Raw genomic sequence first — 20,154 nt, forward strand, 5'->3', positions numbered from 1 at the left:
AAAATCCCTCACTGTTCTCCAAACACACCCACATGCTCTTCTGCCTCTAAGACAGTTCTTGAATTTTTCTTCATTCACAATTCCAGGAGTCTACCTTTGGGATTAAAAACCTCCTTATACTTAAAAAAGATTTATGTAAAATGCTATCTTTTTCTTGAGAACTTTTAATCACAATATTTAATTCCTACCTTAATGGAACCCTCAAAGAAATCTGTAGAAATTGTATTTTGCATTGCCTTATAGGTACATGATATTTCTTTGGACCCCTCTATTCAAAGAGAAATTGTTACATATTCCTCATCTTTTACAGCATCTTCAACAGCAAACGGATAGTCCAGCAAATATACAGCACTTCATAGAATTTGCTAAACTGAATTCAATTAGCTCTTCCAAGTTCCTAACCCTCAAACTCTTCTAAGGGATATATTTCAAAAGTGATTAGAAAGATTTTTAAAAAGCCAATATTTTATTTAATTATAATCACAGGTATTCTGGGGATTATCCAGGATGCCTGGAAGTACTAACTGGAAGTTTGTTTTTATGTAACCAAACATTGTCCTGTTCTCAAAGAAATATTTCAGCAAAATAAGTTTACTCCTCATCAGATCATCACACCCTCAGGAATAATCACCGGGCCAGATTTTTATGTCACAGAAGCCAGAGGAAGATGCATGTGCTGAGAGCAAGAGGAGACAGGGAGAAACAGACCACCTGTGACAGTGTGAACGTCATCATCTCAACCAGCTCCAACTAAAATAAGTATGTTTCTTATGATTCACTGTAGAAGAATGCCAGTGGACTTAACTGTAAAAGGGCACAGTGTATCTACTACAGCTGCTCCGAGGCTGGGCCAAGATAGCTATCATTGCTCAACCTTTTGAGCTTTGGATCAATAACAGGTCTGGAAAACTAACAAAACTAAACTGCTTTCACTGCATCCAATGCCCAACAAATACAAAGCCCGACTTTGTACCCATCCCTCTCTATCTTTCTATCCATCCATCTTCCCATCCTCGCTCACCTTTTGTGCAGTTCTGTAACAATACGTTATATCCATATCTGCATACTACTTACTTTGTGCAAAACACTCTTCTGAGTCTTTTACATACATTAAACCTCACCAACATCCTGTAATATTCCCATTTTACAGACGAAGAAATCAAGACTCAGGAAGTTTAAGTAACTGCCCAAGTTCACACAGCCATTGAGAGGTGGGGCTGGGATTCAAATCCTGGAAAATTTCCCCCCGAGTCCTGTGCATTAACCACTCTACAATACACTGCCAGAGAAGGATTCTGTTTTCTTCATGGAGATGGGGGAAGTCTCTGGAAGCTACTCTATTTCTGGAAAGCACCTACCGGGGTTTCTTGTAGAGGTGAAGGCCCAGGTGCACATAAAAACATAAAAGACAACCTGCTACATTTTTATCTTACTGGCTATAATACAGGAACTATTTCTTGAAAACAGAATTGAGTAGCCACAACTGAAGCACAGAACAAGAGGGCAAGCTGGCAAGACCACCATGTACCCCGTGTGTACGGCTGTCCTCCAGGCCTGGCAAGTGTAGCGGTGCACTGGTGAGGGCAGATTCTGCACCAGGCCCTGGCCAGCAACAGTCAGAAAGATGAGAACACAGTTATTTCATCCAGCCTTAAATAAAGGCTTTCATTCCACCTTCTGCAGGAAGGCTCACACAAGCAAGCAAAACCATCTGCATTTTGTACCAGGGAGGAAGGAACGCGGTGACTGAGACGTCAGGAGGAGACAACAAATCCCTTCCCATGGGAGTGAACGAGATCGTATACCCCGAGCATGCCCACCGCAGAGCTTTACAGAAAGGAAACAGATCAGCTTCTTCAAAAGGGGAGTTTCATCTCATGGCAACCCAAACCAGCTCACTGGTTGAAGACCACATTTGACTTCTTACTTTTCCAATGAAAGAACCATACAAAAGGCCCTGAAAAATGTGCTCAGAACTCATGATATTGAAGAGGTCTTGCCAGAGGCAATAAAAGCCAGAGAAGCCAGGTAACAGCTGAATTTGGAATGAAATATTAGACAATATTTAGCTTTCATTCCAAAGGGCTGCCCTTAATAATGCCACAGCTTTGTGGAAATGGTGAAGTTAAAATAAATTGTGGCATTCATTTGTCTAAAGTGTCGAGCCGCAGCCTTCAAAGCTGAACAAACACGCAGAAGAACCTGTACACCTCCAGATTACTTATACGACTTTTTTTTAACTACTGAACAGTCCGCATATTAAGTATCTTCACCGCACTTCTGGACCCAGGTGCCAAGGAAAAAAAAAGTTTTGCTATAAACTCATTCTTGATCTCTCAATTAGTGTTGGACTCTCATTCTCAGCCACACTGTGGGTAAAATAAGTTGTGATTTCTTTTTCCTACAAATTTGCCAAACCCTGGTGGGAATGCACTGTGTTGTCCTTTTACAGACAGAGTGCCCGTATCAGTCACAATGACCTAACTGAGGTTCTTGGCCTTAAGTAAACGACGCGGTTATGTGAACCTGGTAGAAGCTAGGGATAGTCTCTAAGAAAAAAAAAATAGCCTTGACCCTTTTCAATATCAGAACCTGAATCACTCCTTTAAAATGTGCAATGGAAATGAATTAATTTTCACTCCACCCTTACCAAATACCAAGTTCCACTGCAGCTGAAAAATTCGAGTAGCTAAAACAATACAGAAGCCATCGCTTCCAAGTAACTATGGGCCTGCTTATATTTTCCTTGTTAGCAGTTTTCTGATATGCACTTCTGTCCGTGAACTCCACCCGCAGTATGAGGGCAAATACCAGTTCAAAGACTCAGTCTGCTCCCCTGGAATTTAGGAAAATAACATTCCCGTGTTTCCTTGGTAAAAATAAAATACAGGCTTACATTCTGCAAATATTATGATTAACATTCGCGACTGGGGTAGGAGAGCCCAGCAAAATAACTCGGTTGGTGAGGAAGTTGGGAGATTTGGTCTGTAACAAAGAACTAAAAGGCTAAGTGAGATTTATAAGTAAGTGAGCGAATGTTACAAATATTATTTTCACCGAAGTTTGGACCCCAGGACGGAGGAAAGTGTTATAATAGACGGTTCGAGAACTGACTGGCAGAAGGACGGCCTTCTCAGGCGGCAGTCACTTCCCCGCGGGCTGTCGGAGGGGCGGTCCCCGCCCGTCTCTCTGGGCGCAGGGGCAGAAGGCGCAGGCGCGCCGGGCCCCGCCGAGGGGACAGCGCCACCCCCTTACCTGCACAGGTGCTCCCGTCGTAGGTCTCGCACACCCACTCGTGGCACTCGCACAGGGGCCCGAAGTACACGCCGGGCTCGCTCACGTGACAGATGCAGACCCCGCAGTCGCACCGGCCGCGGCCGTGGCACAGAGCGCCCCCTGGGGGCTGCCCGGGCGCGCGGCACCGGCGCTCCGACTCCGCCCGGGTCAGCCTGCACGCGGCGCCCGGCCCGCTTCTGCAAGGGAGACAAACCACAGCGGGGTCACGGTCAAGCCCAGACACTGCCCCTTCTGCTCGGAGCCCACGTTGCCTCCCAGTGTCCACCCCAAACGGAGACGTACAGCCCCATGAGGAGGAATCCTGAGCCCTCCTCCCGATTTCCCTGGGGGCCACGCTGATGCCACCCACCGGACATCACCTAAGAAAAGACCACGACCCAAAATGCCAAAGTGGTGACCTGCCCACCTAGGAACAGGACCGTCTTCCAGGTAGACTAGGTGATCCAGCCCTGCCTCTGGGCAGTTTGCCACTGAATCTTACATGCACACTTAGATTAAATACAAATTAATCCAAACCATGACCCTTGGCTGACATTTCAGTTCTCTTTAGTAAGTCCCATTGCTATCTAGTGGCCAAGGATAGTTATTTTATGAAAAAGAAGAGCTGAATATGTAGAAAGAGCTATACGTGTTCTGATAGCATAGAGCATTATGCTTTTTCAGGTTGCAATAAGCGATACTTATGAACTATACTTTTAAAATGTAGAAGTTTAGTTATTGTGATATGCCCCAAATTCTCTTTCAAAATGTAAGGCAGATCCCATGAAATAATTCTGCCTTATAGGCAGTGAGAAAGTACAGGAACACAGAAGATGGCAAAAGTTCTTCCTCATAGGTATTGGGATAGGAGGAAATTATATATTTATTCAGTGACTGTATTTTTCCGAAGGAAAAGCAAAGGGACAGAGGTAAAGCATCATGCAGTGTGGATATAAGGAAAGGAATAGGAACAGGTTGAAAACAGTTTATCCCGTGTCCAACTTCCTAACTGCTCTTGGCTTCAGGCAGCCATCCTGAAGCCTGAGTCCGGCCACACAAGGCTGGGTAGGTCTGTCTTTAAAGAAAAACAAACCAGACTTACCTCAGAGATGGCGAGAAGCTTTGAGGAACAGCTGACAGCCCTGCGAGGAGAAGGGAGGACGCCAGCAGCAAGAAGTTCCTGAAGCCTGCGGGACGCATGCTGAGCTTCCCGGGCTGCGGAGGCGAGCAGCGCTTCTGCAAGGTGGGGCTCTCGCGGGGAGGGCAAGCTGCGGGGGGGAGAGGTGCCACCGGCAGATGGCCGGGCAGACGGACCCACAGACACCCCGGCGTGCAGGTCCCGGGCTCTACCCCGAGCTGCAAGTCCTTGGATGAGCCGCCTGCGAGGATTTGGGCAGCGGCACCGCTCTGGGCGGGGTGCTGGTACCAAACCCCTCAAGTGGAGCGTCTAGGCAGGGAAGTAATTAGAAACAGTTGTACAAGCAGATGGTTTATTTTGACATAAAAAAAAAGTCCTGTTCACAGATTTGAGAAAATCGCTTCTTTCTTTAAGTACAGGCCCCAGAAATCTTTGACAAGAGGATATTTGGGCTGGCTGACGTTAAAGGGACAGATAAAATAATCCCTGAGGTGGGAAGGGGGACGGGGGCGGCTGGTGATGTCAGCGGGAACGCTTGGAGAGGGAATTACTTTCACCGCATGCTTCTCAGGACGCCCTCTTTTACTATTTGGGGGTATGAGTTGTGAGGGGCAAACGAAATTGACTATTTTCTTGTAGTTTTGACCCTTTGTTTTCAATTATGGGTCTCTCATTTCTGAAACCTTTAAACAGAGTGTCATGCTTCTAGTCATCCGGGCCAGTAGTTTATCACACCACATTTTTCTTGCCTTGGACAGTTCAAACCATAGTTGTCCCAAATTCACCCTATTCTCCTCCAGGGATCAAGCATGAGAAAACAAAATGTGTGATTACAGTGTCAGTGGCACTGAAAAACCATCATGTGCCAGTCACTTAGTATGTTCTATCTCCGATTGTGACGCTAACCACACATTCATTTAGTCATTTAGCAAATACAGGTTCAGCATCCATCGGATACCAGGCTGTGTGCCAGATAGAGAAGATACAGCAGGGGATTAGGGAAACATGATCTCTGCTCTTGGAATCCACTGAGCTGGTAGATATTCATCAAAACAAAACCACAAACACAAAAGGAGGAAAGATTGCAAGTTACTTCCAGAATAGTTCAGAGGCACCTGATCTAATCAATGTGGTGCTTGAGCTAAAGGCTGAAAGAGAAGTAGAAATGAATCAGGGTGAAAAGGAAGGGTTGGAAGAGAGTGGGGTAGCATTCTTAATCCCATTATAAAGATTAAGAAACTGAGGGCAAAAAATGACCTCTTGCTGGAAAGTGACTGACTTGCTCACATTCACAGGGGAAGTTAGAGTTCAGCTAGAAGCTGGGAGCCCTCAAAGCCCACACACAGCCCCCTACGCTGTGTAGTCAACTGGGAAGGGGCTGTGGAGGGCTTTATGGAAGGGAAGCAAGATTCTTCCTTTGCTCTGAGAAGAGCTTTAGATGCAATAGATCCTTGTGAATTAGAACCATCCAAGCTGTGTCTCGGGCCTTTGAAATCAGAGATAAGTTCTAACAGGATGGGCTCTCTCTCCCTGTCACTTACCTGAACAGATCTAAGATCGCCCCCAACATTTACCTGCTGGGACAAGAAGGCAAATGGAGGTCCCCTGGACAGAGCTCACCTCTCTTCTCTTGCTTCCCCAGACTTCATCTGTACCAGAAGGGGCTCTGCCTGGGACACCTCCCAGCCCAGGCAGCTAAGCCCCCTTCACAGGCTGAGGCTTTGTTAACCCTTCGGCCCAGGCATGTGCTGACTGGTGGTGGGATCTGCACTGGGAGAAGAGACTGGGGAGAGGTGTACACAGGCCAGAGTGGTCCGGGCAGGGATTCTGGAGTCCTGCATGTGCAGAATGTGGTTTAGAAGGAGCAGTGAAGGCTCTGGGTTGGCAGGTGCCCTCGTCACATGAACTACGCATCCTGTGGGGGAGGGGTGTGTCTGGAGGAGAGACGGGGGGGTCACTAAACCAGTCAGTTCCCATGTGTGATCTGTGAACCAGAAGCATCAGTGGCACCTGGGAACTCATTAGAAATGCAAGTTCTCAGGCCCCACCCCCAGACATACAGAATCACCAGCTACATTTTAATAATATTACTGAAAACTGTATTTGGACATCATATTTGGGAAGTTTTACAAAGCACAGGACCCAAGGCTCACTCCTAGTTCAAATTCTGCCAACATACTGCTTCCCGGCCACGTGTAACTCTGTGAGGACGTAGGAACAGGCTCTCTTGCCAACATCTAAAAACCTTGGTGACTCAGAGAATATGGGAATCATACAAGAAAAGCATCAATTCCAAAGCCTCACTAGGAATTTGCAATGAAAACATGGAAATTTTAATAAATGAGTCATGTATTACTTTTTGCATATTTTCTGAGGGGAAAAAAGCCATGGAAAAGGGAACTGATGTTTGAACATTTCTTGCATGAATTAAAACATTTCTTTTAATTGGTGGTATTTTCATACCGATTAAAAGGAACGTTATCATTAGGAGCGTGCAGCTGTGGAGCAAAGATAGTCTGTCCTAGGTGACTGAAAGCATTTAAACATTCAGATCATTATATCACTGTGACTCAGAAATAAGATTCTCAGTAAGATGAAATAGTTATATTGTGGCTGACCTGGTGACTCAGTAGAACGTCTTGGATCCACACAAACTCTGTCAAAATAAAAGAAAATAACTTAACATTTTCTCTTTTTAGCAAACTTTTATTTTATTTTTTTTTCCTCTGCCAAAGTACTAAATGCCTTGGAATGACCTACTTTCTTCCCTCTCCCCAACGGCAGGAAACTCAAGGACACACGTCTCTTGAAGACAAATGTAGGAAGGACCCAATTGCTATGTGAAAGGCCCTGAGTTCCTCACCTACACTGAAGACCCCGTGACAGCTCTGGGGGCAAGTCAGGGGGGGTCTCCTTAGTATCTGGAATCAAACTCAAGGGAATTGAAACATCTGAGTCCTTGAACCTAGTCCTGGATCCTCAAGTCACAAAATCATAGATTCTGAGATTCAAGGGATATTTTCAAGTTCATCTAGTCCAAAATTAAATTTATTGACAATGTACAACACACCTGCCAAATGATTAGGAACTGAGTCTACCCAGTAAGAAAATGAAAACTATGGGAACACATCCCTACCTGAAGGCAGCTCTAAAATTTTACCCCTTGGTTCCAGATCTACTCTAAAAGGTCTTTCAAAATAATGTCCTGGCCATGAGTTGCTTAAAATATTTTAAGATATATAATGAGTATGATCCACAGTCCCACCACCTGTCCACATAACACCCAAATAATTCTACCCTTGTCAAGATAAACATCCTCATTTCCATCACCTCTTCCCTGTGTATTACAGCTTTGAGCCCCCAATAGCCTGGTTTACTGAGTGGCTTTGCTTTGTCTGGTGTGGATGCTTCTGCAAATCATGGCAGGCACCACTGAGACCTTAAGGCAGATGTGGATGACTGGGTGTGGAATTGTTGCTTTGGAAGCTAGCCCTGTACAGGAGGGCAGGGAGAGACCAAAGAAAGATGCAGAGCACTCCAGATTGGTAGATGGCAGGTGTACTAGGCAAGGGAACATATATACAAGTCTGGTCTTGGGTGATGCAAAATGAGTAGATCTCTGTCCCCGCCCAGCAGAATCTTAAAAGTTTGTACAGAGGCCTTAACAGAGCTCCGGAACATACATCATGGTCCAGAGGGTCTCAATGACACATTGCTCTCTCAAGACTGCGCCCTTAAAAACAGTTCTGACTGCGGGAACTCCGGACACAAAATACATTCCAAGGACACAGGAGGAGCCTCTGATTGTCCAGGACCAGCTCATGGGTCGATCGGTGGTCCAGTCCTCTCCATGATCTCTTCCGACAGAAACAGATAGGTGTTTTGAACATTCTTATTTCATATACTGTATTTCTGCTAATAAACTGAAAATCACATTGACTTTTTGACTGTCTCATTACTCCAGTCTTCTGCTTTTAGAAGTGCCCCAAATAGAAGTTGATATTTATCTTTGTTAAATTTTGTTTAGCCTCAGTTCTTTTATCCAGAAAGTCAAAATCATTATAGATACTGGTTTCATATTTCTCTCACCTTTTCTAAAGTAAATATGATGTGCCTTTCTGTATCTTTATCCAAATAATTGATAAAGTAGTGGGAAAAAATTAGACTGAGGGCCAATCTTAGTTGAGACCTTCCTTCAAGACAAAAGCTCATGTTGAATAAGAAACCCAACCATTTACCTGTGTACTGAGTTCTATGGAATCAACCTGTATCTTCATTTTGTTCACAAGAATGTTATGAAAGATCCCACCATTTTGCTTTATTAATCTTAGTCTACCAGGTAAAACTTGGGCTTTTATGTCTTTTTTTCCAGTGCCTAAAACAGTGCCCAGTACATATTATATACTCCATACACGTTTCTCTTATGAATAAATTAATTGGAAATGATATACAATATGAATAATAGATCTAGGAGTCAACAAAGGATACAAGTGGTATAGTGGATTTTGGATCAGCTTTCAGATGACATTTGCAAATTTCGTCAACAGATATTTGCTTAGAGAATGATTAAGTGAATGAATGAATGAATGACTTTTAAAAGTTTAATACACCTTGATTAGATTCAATAGTTTGAACTAAAGGAGAGTATTTCAGGTTTAATAGAAGGAAAGAGTTAACACCAATGTTAGGAGATAAATTTAGGCTACTAAAATATTAAAATTCAGCAAGAAAATTGTATTTGTCATGAAAAAAAATCAAGAAAGCTAATGTAGAGTCAGATAACCAACAGCTCTTCCCGAACTCCCCATTTATATGTGTCACACTAATTGTTGAATCACTTACGGTCAAGTTTGCAGTTAAAAAAAAAACTCAATTTCACTCAAAATCCACTTGGATAATATTTTCAGCTAAAAGGAGGTGCCCAGGTTTTCAAACAGTAAAAGGTATACACCGAAGCTTTCAGGAAGGCTAAATATTCCCGGGCAGCAATAAAAATAAGTTTAAATTTCCAAGAAAAAGGACTTTTCAACTGGGCCAGGGCTGTGGAATAAAAAGGTGTTTACTTAACATCTTTTCCAGACATCAGTGCAGAGCCGGAGGCATTTTTTTTTCCTCCCACGTAGTAAAAACACCTGGAAATATTAGGCGCTTCTGGGATAAGAACTAATCTCTCAGTCTTCTGAGTATTTTTGCAGTTCCCGTTGATGCTGAAGGGAAATTTTAGGAGGAAAAAAAATGGAGAGATTGTTTTCATTGACTTCAGGGCAAAAAGATTTATCACTTCAATATTATTTTATCCCGACTAATAGTCTCAAGTCTTAAAGTCATGCTCAGCAGTTAGTCAATTAATAACAACTGGGGGATACGATCAGGAGCGGACAAGTGCAGAGAACACTGAGCTATTTGTTCAGAGAAGGGTCTCTGATGCTGGCTCCGCCGTCCGCTAGCTGCCTGATCTTGGCCAGGTTCCTTAACCTGCTGAATTTCAGTTTCCAAAATGACATGGTCGAAGGGAATGTTGGTTTTCTCCCATTCTAAATTTCTGTGATTCTATTTTCTTTGTATATTTGTCCAAAGTCTTCCAGGAATAAAGGAGGGATAGGAATATATAGATGCAAGCAAATGTAAACATATATATTCACTTACATATGCACGTATATTAGAGACGGAAATGATGGAAACCAGTGTTTAGTTTCCTGGTAATGGGCATTTAGATAGAGTTAGTTTATGTAGTGTAAGTTTCCAAAGGTTAAAAATATGTTTCATTCATGCATATATTTTATTTGCACTGGTGCCTTTCCCACTCGGCTGGCTGGTAAATAAATCTGCTCAGTGGCTTCACCCCTCAGCTTCCTCCTCATCACAGCACTGCTCAGGGTTTGTGTGCAGTGTATACAGCACACTACTCCATTTTACAATTTTTATTTACACTACCATTTCCATTATTTTCAGTATTATTCCAACATGAGTGGAATCCATTCTACATAAATCAGAAGAAAAAAAAAAAACCCAGCAGACTAAAGAGAGATTATCTAAGTGAAGAGAGATGCTTGGCAGGTTGGATGCTGGCACTAATCAGGGACCCTGAGTGTGTCGTCTGAGACACTGACAAGTGTTATGGTTAATAGCAGTGTATAAACGCCCATATCAGAGAGGAACTTTTTCCCACAATAGTACACAACTTTTAAACTGAAATTATAAGTATAAAAAAACAGTATGTGGACTTTGATGTACTATGCGGACTAGGTAGCTTATAAACATTTTCTTACTGTGATGAAAGTTGCCAGCAAAACCTTTTATTTTCATGAATGAATGAAGAAATTCAGTCTTATAGCAATCTCATCTGACAGAAGCCTGGTAATCAATCTAGATAAATTCCTGTGAACAGGATAGGAATTAAATTGCTTTAGGAAAAAGGAAAGGGGGTAAATGAGGCCAACAACCAAAAAGAAGAATTGCTGAGTAGCTGAGTGAGAACCAAAATGGTGAAGCCACTCTTTGAAGAGAGAGCAGGGCATCATTTGTCTTTGAGGAACTCAGTCAGTTGCATCCCCTTTCACCCTCTGCTTTCCTCTTGACCGTGGCAACGCCTTAAACTTGTCTTACCTTTCAAGCTCTGGATGAAATGGTCAAACGACTCATTCTTTTAGTTAATTCTACCCCTACCTCAGTTGCTTTGGCAGTGTAGATTCGAGTGACACCTCACTCTCAACAGTTCTTGACAACCTAAATATCTTTAATATTTAATTTAATTAATTAAATGATCAGTTTTTACTTTTTATTGTGTCTGCTCTTCCAAAGCATGATTGCAATGGCTTAGATGCCTAAGTTCTTTAAGATTGATGAAGTTACAAATAACTGAAAAATCAAGCCCATTCACTTTCATTGAGAACCAATGATGTGTCTGTCATTTTCTGTGCCACATGTCATCAAATATGACACCATCCATTGTAAGATTCATTATCATTTTATGCACCAATAAGGAAGAGAAAATATGGCCAACTAACCTGTGATATGTTTTTCAAGCAGATGTTTTATTTTATATTTACTGAGAGAGATCTTTTTAGTTTATTTATGTTTAGTTTATCATATCTCTATTCTTTAAATCAAAAGGAAAACACAAGTGAAATAAATTGGTTGAGATAGTCCTAAAATTCCTTTTTATCCACTATTCTATCCAGTAAAACAATTCACTATTCAACTTGGAATTTTATGACTGTTTTTCATATCACATCATCTTCTGTATCATGAAGTGTCAACAATGCCATTTTACTTAAAACAATCTATAAAAGAAGTCAAACTCCTTCGGTGCTGAATTATTTCCATGTTTGTATAGCTAGCCAAATTTTGGTCCCAACTCCTAGAATTTTGCTAAACTCATCTGAATCACCAAGATCCACACCTGGTCACCACACCCACTGAGTTCCGAGATTGCTCTGCTACTGGCTCCAGGATTGTATCCCAGGAAGCTGACACCACTTTTGCAAGTTTCATTTTAGAGCTTCGATGTCTGAGCATCATCATGACTGCCTGGGTCAACAGAGACTGCAAGATGCCATCAATTGCTATTGATCTGATTTCAGACTGGTAAGAACGCAAACAAAAAGTTTGCCTCTTAGCGTCAGCAATAGGTGATATTTTATCTTACTTAATCATGACAACAACTTCAGAACGTGGGACTGTGTTGCCCACAAAAGTCAGACAAATTAACCAAGATAAAAATGTTAGCAAATTGTAGATACAGCATTTGTACATAAAGACAGTTGCTTCTTTTGGAACAGAATTGGTTTTAGGACAAATGACAAAGAAGGTACACTTTGTCCTACACTTTCCATTTTCCACTTCAGTTGTTTTCTTTCTCTTTCCTGGCCACTTGTTTGCAGGTACTCAGTACTCTCTGATTCAGCTTGAACACTGGCTCATTCCTATACCCATCCTTTAGCACCATTTACTGCCTGAAATCACTCAGCTAGTCATGAAAAAACATTTAGGGTCCATCTATTAATCACCATAAAGAATGATATCAAGTTTGAGATTCAAGAAAAAAATCCCCACAAGGAGGACAGATCCAAGGGATATTTCTCACAGTTTCTACTATTTCTTACGATTGCAAAAGTGATTCCTATTCTGTCCCTACAGGGGTACTGTGTTACATGCCTCCATGATTTCTGACATCTTGTCACGAGTGCAGAAATGGACATACATTGCTTGGCACTCCCTTCAAGAAAAGACTCCTTAACCATCTGGGTGGGGGGTAGTTGGCTGAAGGTCACCAGCTGTTGGTCCTTTCAGAGACTTACCGCAGCTTTCCAGCCAAGGTCATGGCTCTTCTCAGGATGGCTGACCACTAGTTGCTGAGGGGAGTGGTGTGAGAGTCCAGCCATTTCTGCTCCATGTGGAATCCCTAAGGGACAATCACTGCATAAGAGCCACCCGTGGGGCTGGCATGGAGCAAGGTCAGGTGGGCAGAGGAGTCGGATGGCTCCCCTTCCCCAAACTTGCTTCCTCCATTTCCCTTCCCCAGGTGTTACTCCCCTTGAAACCTTCTCTACTCCTAATTCCTTTTCAACATTTGCTTCCCAATCTGCAAAATTTTGTTTTTCATCCACTTGAAATGTCCTCTCTTCCCCTCCATGCAATTTACATCTTCCACATTTTAAAGGCTGTCTTTAGTTCAGTGCCCTTCGCAAGTCTGTTCAGTCTTCTCCAGCCCATGTAGATAATCTTGACAGCTTCAACTCATATCAGAGTTATAGTGACAGCTATTTAGCTAATTCTTGCATCGTGCAGTAACTGCCTTCTATGTGTTGGCTGTGTTTTCTCAGCACCTTGAAGGCATCCAGCATGGGTGGCAGATGTTACTGGTGCCTTGCCCGGGCCCCCTCACATTCACAGATTCTGTTGGTGTAGGTGGTGTGCCTCCGGTAAACGTTCAAAGGCCAGCACTGGCTGATCTCCTTCAGGGCACTGCTATCAGACTATTATGACCATATTGTCAATACGTGTAGAGAGTCAGAAGTACCTGGATGTTTATTTATATTCCCTCCCCTTCTCCACTTGCCACCCACCCCAACACGTACCCTCCTGAAGCCATTAACCAATTGTTATTATGAGTGAAAGCCCAGAAAATTTGCCAAGATGTAGACATCTTCGTGGTATAAGTTATAATCCAGCATTTCCCTACATAATCGTGTTAAATCCTACTCTCTGTAAGTCTCATGTCTCAAATGGCTTATCTTTTTCCTCTCCCTGTCCTGCATCCTTGTGGCTCTCCCCCGGGAGCATTTTTTAGAATTAATTGCACACATATTCATCACAGTGTCTGCTTCTGGGAAATTGACACTAAGATAAAGTATCATATATTTCCTGGGTACTATCTGTAGCACCTAATGGTATGTGGAATATGTTAGTTTGAGCCATAAACTGTTGCTGTTATTCAACTGTTTATGAGCAATAAAGATGGTTATTTCTAGCGGCCTAATAGTTGTGATGAATATTGAACGATTAAAAGGAAATGAATTACTTAATCTGGAAAAAAAGTAGATTAGGCTAGACTTAGCAAACTGCCTTTGTGAATTTAAAAATGCATATAAATGTAATCATCATCATAATAACATATAGGCATACACGCAAATACATGATGGAATTCATGATAAGCAACCATTTTATACCCACTTATAATGTGACAAGGGCAGGAAATCGGCTTAAATCAAAGAAGATTTCTGGTGACTTTTAGAAAAATGAATATACCCTTGGATCACTGGAATGCTTTTAATAACAAGAAAACCATTGCTGGAGTCCACAATTTTAATTAAAAAGATTCATTACATCAATGGCTTAATGTTATATAAACATAAATACCGGATCATGTCTATAATTCTTATTTTGTTATGCAATGCTGTGAAAACTTATAGATGAAACAGTTTTATAAATTTTTCCACTAAAGATTCTTACGTAAGAGAGGCAACAATATTTTTTGTGTAACTTAAAGTATCATCTTGTCTAGATGTAGACACAAGATCCAATGGCCTCTGAAAGCTTTTTCCAGTCTTACAATGTGAGAATGTGTTGCAGACTAATGAGGACATAACTTATTCAATATCATCTTCTATTTTATTTTCACACTGAAGTAAGAAGCTTCAGGTCCCTGGTGGTTTAGTAATTAGACACTATCACAGCTGTGTTTTGAGATTGACTTCTGGTCAGGGAATGGAAATTTTTCAATTCCTAGTATAAAAATATTTGATTGCCTCTCTAAAAATACCTATTGCATCAAAGGGAAAATTATTCACACAAAGCATTTAAATCTTGAACAATTAAATTTGCGAACTAATTGGTATTTAGCTAATTTACTAAACAAATGCTGATTGAGCACATTACTGGGTAAAAAGTACTAGACAAAGTGAAATAAGGATGCAAAGGCTTGTGAGGTTAGGTTACTCTCCTTAAGGGCTTTAAAATCTAAATAAGTAGACATGTGTTTATAAATAATTATCATAAAAGGAAGCATGAAAACAAGAATAGGTTAAGACTTGTTTCAGAAATCACCCTCCCTGGTAAGGACTATTTACCATCTAATAAAAAAAGTTTATTCTGTGGAGAAAAGCTGTAATATCTTGTTTTGGTCCAGATATAAAATAGCTGGTAATTGTAGATAAAACTCTTTTTTCTAGTTGTTAATTTGCTCCAGTTCTCTGTTTGTGCTTTCATTGGAGGCCATCATTTAAGATAACATTATAAGATCTTTTGATTTTGTCATTCACAGCATTAACAGATTGAAGGAGAAATAGCATGTTTATCTCAATAGATGTGGGAAAAGGTTTTTTTTAAAAGAATGAAAATCATTCAATATAAAAAGACAAAACTTTTAATAAACTAAGAATAGAAATAACCTTATCTAAAGTTATCAACCAAAAAACCTCCAACAAGTATCACACATAGAGGTTAATTAGGGAAAGCTGTTCCTTTGAGATCTGGAATGACCTCTGTGTCCAGTATTTCCAAGTTGGCCAGCACAGAAATTCCAGGAAGAGAAATAAAATAAAGTTGGAAAGGGAAAGACAAATGGTCATTTTGCAAAGAAAATAATTATGTATGTAGGAAATCTAAAAAGAAGCTACATTAAATTTTCAGAATTTGCAGGACTAAAGTACGACAAGATTTCTGGACTCAAAACCAGCGAGGAAGAGAGTGAAATTTGCGACCTCCAACTCCAGCAGCACGCAGAACAGGACGTCGTCTCGGATCAGCGACCCGGAAGCAGGGACCGAGACGTGGACTCAGGGGCACATGATTTACCCAAGAGGTACTTCCAGGAGAAAGGGAGAATTGGTCCATCTCAACAGAGGCAAGAGGGACAGCTTTTTGTACAAAAATGTTCATTCATCACTGGCTTCAGAAGGCCCGTGGGGTCGGGGAGAGGTCATATCTTCCCGTTTAAAAGAGGGCCATTCTCTGCAGAAGGAGAGAGGTTTGAGAAGTCAACACTATTCCTAACAGCACTGGGGGGGGGGGGGTGTCCTGGCCTGGATAAGGAGGCTTTGGATGTGGCATCAATAGTACCCAACACTGTCCACCCTTTGCCTCTCAGTGCTACTCAGATCCACTCGCTTCTCACATTACGTCTATTCCATCCAGGCACAGTTTCTCTAGTATTCTGGTTGGTCCCAGTCTCTCGAAATTTGTAAGAGGAGAATTAGCAAGGTGAGAACGGCCGCATGGCTACAGCTGGTCCCAAGCTGATCCCTGGTGCTTATCAGCCTTCTTGTCCACCAGGCATCCTAGACCCCCTCCTCCTCAGGAAGGACTTTTGGGTGCTTTGCCGTACAGAGTGCTCCAGCCCCAACAGCCTTGAGAGGTCTGTGCCCCTGGTTACTAAGACATTTTACACAGTAAACGAGGTATTCAAGGTTATTTTCAGAACTCAAAGCTTTACTCCTATCTTGTAGCAGATTTTATTACTAAGGACTCAAAATATGCATCATTTGATTACTGTTTCTCTTGAAACATGACCTTTGTTTTCAGAAGTCCTCCAGTTCCTTGCGGTGATTGACTCCGCCGCTGCTAGGGACAGCGAGACCTCTGTTTTGCTCCCCACAGGAGTGTTTAATTGGCACTATTGTTTATTCCTAATTTCATGGTCTTTCTTTTTTTCCTTCTAAAATCGAGTTTTCCTTGAAAATACCATCTTAAAGTAGAACAAAATGATAAGTTAGGAATTTTTTCAATTAACCCATAAAGTAGGCATCACACTTTGGTCTACACAGTATGATTTTCTAAGTCCAGTTTGTCCTCTGGAATCTTTCCCATATCATTGGCAGTTTCTTTTTCTATAAGAGAAATTAATTGCATTCCTTGCCCCTGTATATTTCCATCCAGTTTAAGAATCGTAGCTTCTGCCTATTTGACTTTTAACACTGTCTTTCCTTCTTTTATCTGCTGCTGAAGGATAAGCTAAGCCTATCTCCTACCTTTGGCTGATTTGAATGCAAAGAGGAAGTAATGACACATTAAACACCCACGTGACAACCTTGCAAAGACCTCAAATCTTACTCAGCAGATGGTCTTTTACACCTAGTTGCACTTAACATGTTTTTAGTGCTTCAGGTAACAGGCTACAACCTAAGTGCAGGGTCTACTCGGATTCCAGAACTGGTTCAGTGATCACTAATGAGGGATGTGCACAGGACCAGCAGGAGAGGGAAGAGAGCAGGCGAGTCCATTCTGGTCTATCAGGCAAGAATGCTTGTGAATCGGTGCCAACTACGGGAACTCTGTTGCTCAAAGGGATTCCTGCTTTATTAAGAGAGTTTCTCCATAGGTGCACGTACCCACTCCAGAGACACTGAGAATCTTCATGAACGTATATAAGATCACCCAGGTGATCTTTATTCTCAGGAAAGTTTAGGAAACAATGCTTTAAGGAAAAGGATGTGAGGTGTCTTCCAAAACCTCGTAATATTTAAATGATGAATGAATGTTTTGTGGTTGCCTGGAAAGTTGATTCATGTAGTGACAAGGACACCCCAGAGGCATCAATATCACACGTCCTGTTCGAGGTATAGGAAACAGTGTTAAACCTCTTCCAGGCCCTCCACCCTCAAAATGCTGCTATTCTGCCTAAACTAAATTCTGTACCTGCTAATCCATGCTAGTGTGTTAGCAAGCAACAGATGCCTCCTGGTTAGCCTGTTTCTATTTTTAAAGTCTTATTTTCCCTGCCCAAAGTGTCTCTAACAGAGGAAATTCAATCATATCCATATTTGGTGGCAAGGGGGCCATATGTGAGCCCTGAAATCACACAATATAAGCAAAATGTGTACAGATTAAAGTCAGTCTTAAAAAGGGTCTCAAAAATATTAGAGCATCTGGACTAGTTACCTCCATGTAATCCCCCCATAAATCTGATCTAACAGAATCCTTCTGCAGTTGAATTGGTTCCTATATTCCCAAGAGCAGGCGGCACTTCCCCCACCCACCACGGAGTTTTAAATTTCTCTTTTAGCAGGGATGTTGTTTTCTCGGCTACTCACTATGGTGTCAAATGAAACACTAATTTTTGGTGGAAATAAACAGTAGGGACAGATGAGTTCATGAGAAACAAATATCCCATTTAATCAAATTCTTACTAGCTTGCATTTCAGAGTTACTTCTATTTCAAAGCTCTTGCTGGACTATGAACACAATTTTCTGTAATTCACGGTTTACTGTCTTGATTGCACATTGGCCCAGCTTCATCCTCTGTATTGTCAAATTCCTTCTATTTGACTGTTTTCTCTGTCTGACAGTGCCCCTTCTCTGATCTCGCACTCTTGAATACAGATTTAACTCACACCCTCAGTGCCTTCTAGGGGTGGGCATTGGAGTGGACTAGAGGGCAGGGACAAATGAGAAGTTTGTCTCTGGGAGGCATAGGACTATTCCAACTGCCTTTGCCCTGTGGAAATGCAAATCTCACTCGGCCAGATCTTCTTATTTTTTTAAATAATAAACTAAAAATCTCATGGTTTTCAAATGCTGGTAACTGATTACAATTTGTCAAAAATATTTTGTAAGCCAAACAAAACACACCTGTGAATTATTTTGAACCCATAGGGCAGCAATTTGCTTTCATTATATTATAGCAATGGGTAGCGTTACAAGGCCCATTAGACCTGGAAGAGATGCTCGCCCATCCTCCCTAATTTTACTTATAAGAAACTACAAGGATAATGGGCAGGTGGAAGGAGTGATGTGATATTTGGGACAAAAGTGTCTGCCTTTTAGGATGACTGTCGTCTCCAATACACAGGGACTTCCTACAGACTCCAAGACAGGAGTACTGAGTTTCTCCCACTGCTTTGTGGAAGCCCACGGGTTTCCCAAGACTTTCTTCATCATCCATGGGATTGTTTGGCTCCTGAGCATGAATTATAGATACTTGCATTGTAGTAGTTCAAATATGGACAGAGAAGGATCTGAAATGCCTGGTTAGTGAGGAGTGGTGCTGAGACTAGTAGAACTGCTGGTTTTATCACCTCATTCCAAAAGTTTGTAAATATCTTGGTCTTTGTTTCATTACTATGATTTTCTACCTGATAATTCTAACTTGACAAATTCCAAAGATATAGCACTACATATATTTAATATACAGAGGGAAATAAACTAGCATTCAGATCAAACGATTAAGAGCAGTGACTTAAGATGACTAGACAAATTGGTAAAGACTTTTCTAAACAAATTATTTATAGATTTGTTGAAATTACCTTCCATTTTGTGTTGTGAAGAATATTTCCATACAATTTCATCATTTGTTTAGAACTTAGCTTTTTATATAGTTGATCATTCTGAAATCTTCAGAAATTTGAAAAAAAATTCCACATGGTTCTGTATTTCATGAAATGCCAATTACTTTTTAATTTCCTTTAAATAATACAAAAGTGTTAAGATTGGCTTAATGTGAATGGATTGTACAAAAGGTTTTTTTTAGATGATAAGTTAATTAAATATACAGAACCAGACACTTTATTTTTAAAATGTGTGTATGTGACTTTACTTCCATCCCTTGGACTACGATTTTGTAATAGGGAATTATTCTTTGTTTAGAGGTTCTGATTTCTCTTCTAGAGGAAGTCTCCTTCAGTTTTCTCTCTCCTTGTATTTATGTGCTTGTGCGTGTATGATGTGTGTGGGGACCACACATGAGGACTAAATTACTGTCAAGAATTCCTTGGTGGGTTTAATATCTAACTACAAAGCAAGATGTCAGCCCCTGATTAAACTTTATAAGAAGTGCGACTAAGAGGGCAGATGTTCCCTGGGCCTGAGCAAGGGCGCTCAAGTTTCCAAGATTTCTCCAAACCTGCTCTGCCAGAAGCCCCAGGAAACATCAGATTCAGCTTCCTGTCCGGGTATCCTTATGGCACCTGGAGGTGACCATCAATCTGTGAATGGACATCCAGCCTCATCCATATAACAAAATATTTGAATGTGACGGGAAAATAACATGCTTAGGAGCTATGATAAACGTCACCGATGCCCTCCTGATCTAGCCATTTCACACTTAGGAGTGAAACTGGTCCGCATCCTCAGACACCGCAGCCGGGAAGACAAGACCGCACAGACACACGCACATGCACACGCACGCACGCGGGCCCTGCTGGCCTCTCTGCGGTGGCCCCGCGTGTGCCCCGCGTGCGCCCGTCTCCGGTGCACACAGCCGCACCGGCGAGACCACGGGAGGAGCTGGCGGAGGAGAGCCC

General features: G+C 41.7%; 1 protein-coding gene across 1 annotated transcript in view; it reads right to left on the bottom strand.

The window, feature by feature from the left end:
• The window catches only part of ITGBL1 (integrin subunit beta like 1), a 161,559-nt gene extending 156,771 nt beyond the window's left edge, over positions 1 to 4,788 (bottom strand). Inside the window, exons 1-2 of the mRNA XM_014568174.2 lie at positions 4,379 to 4,788; positions 3,256 to 3,473 (exon numbers count right to left, since the gene is read on the bottom strand). Coding sequence (XP_014423660.2) covers positions 3,256 to 3,473; positions 4,379 to 4,476 — 316 coding nt within the window. The 5' untranslated portion in view covers positions 4,477 to 4,788. The remainder of the gene's footprint in view (positions 1 to 3,255; positions 3,474 to 4,378) is intronic.
• Positions 4,789 to 20,154: the final 15,366 nt, after the last annotated feature.

This window comes from Camelus ferus, chromosome 14 (genome assembly GCF_009834535.1).
Source record: "Camelus ferus isolate YT-003-E chromosome 14, BCGSAC_Cfer_1.0, whole genome shotgun sequence".
Lineage (NCBI taxonomy): Eukaryota > Metazoa > Chordata > Mammalia > Artiodactyla > Camelidae > Camelus > Camelus ferus.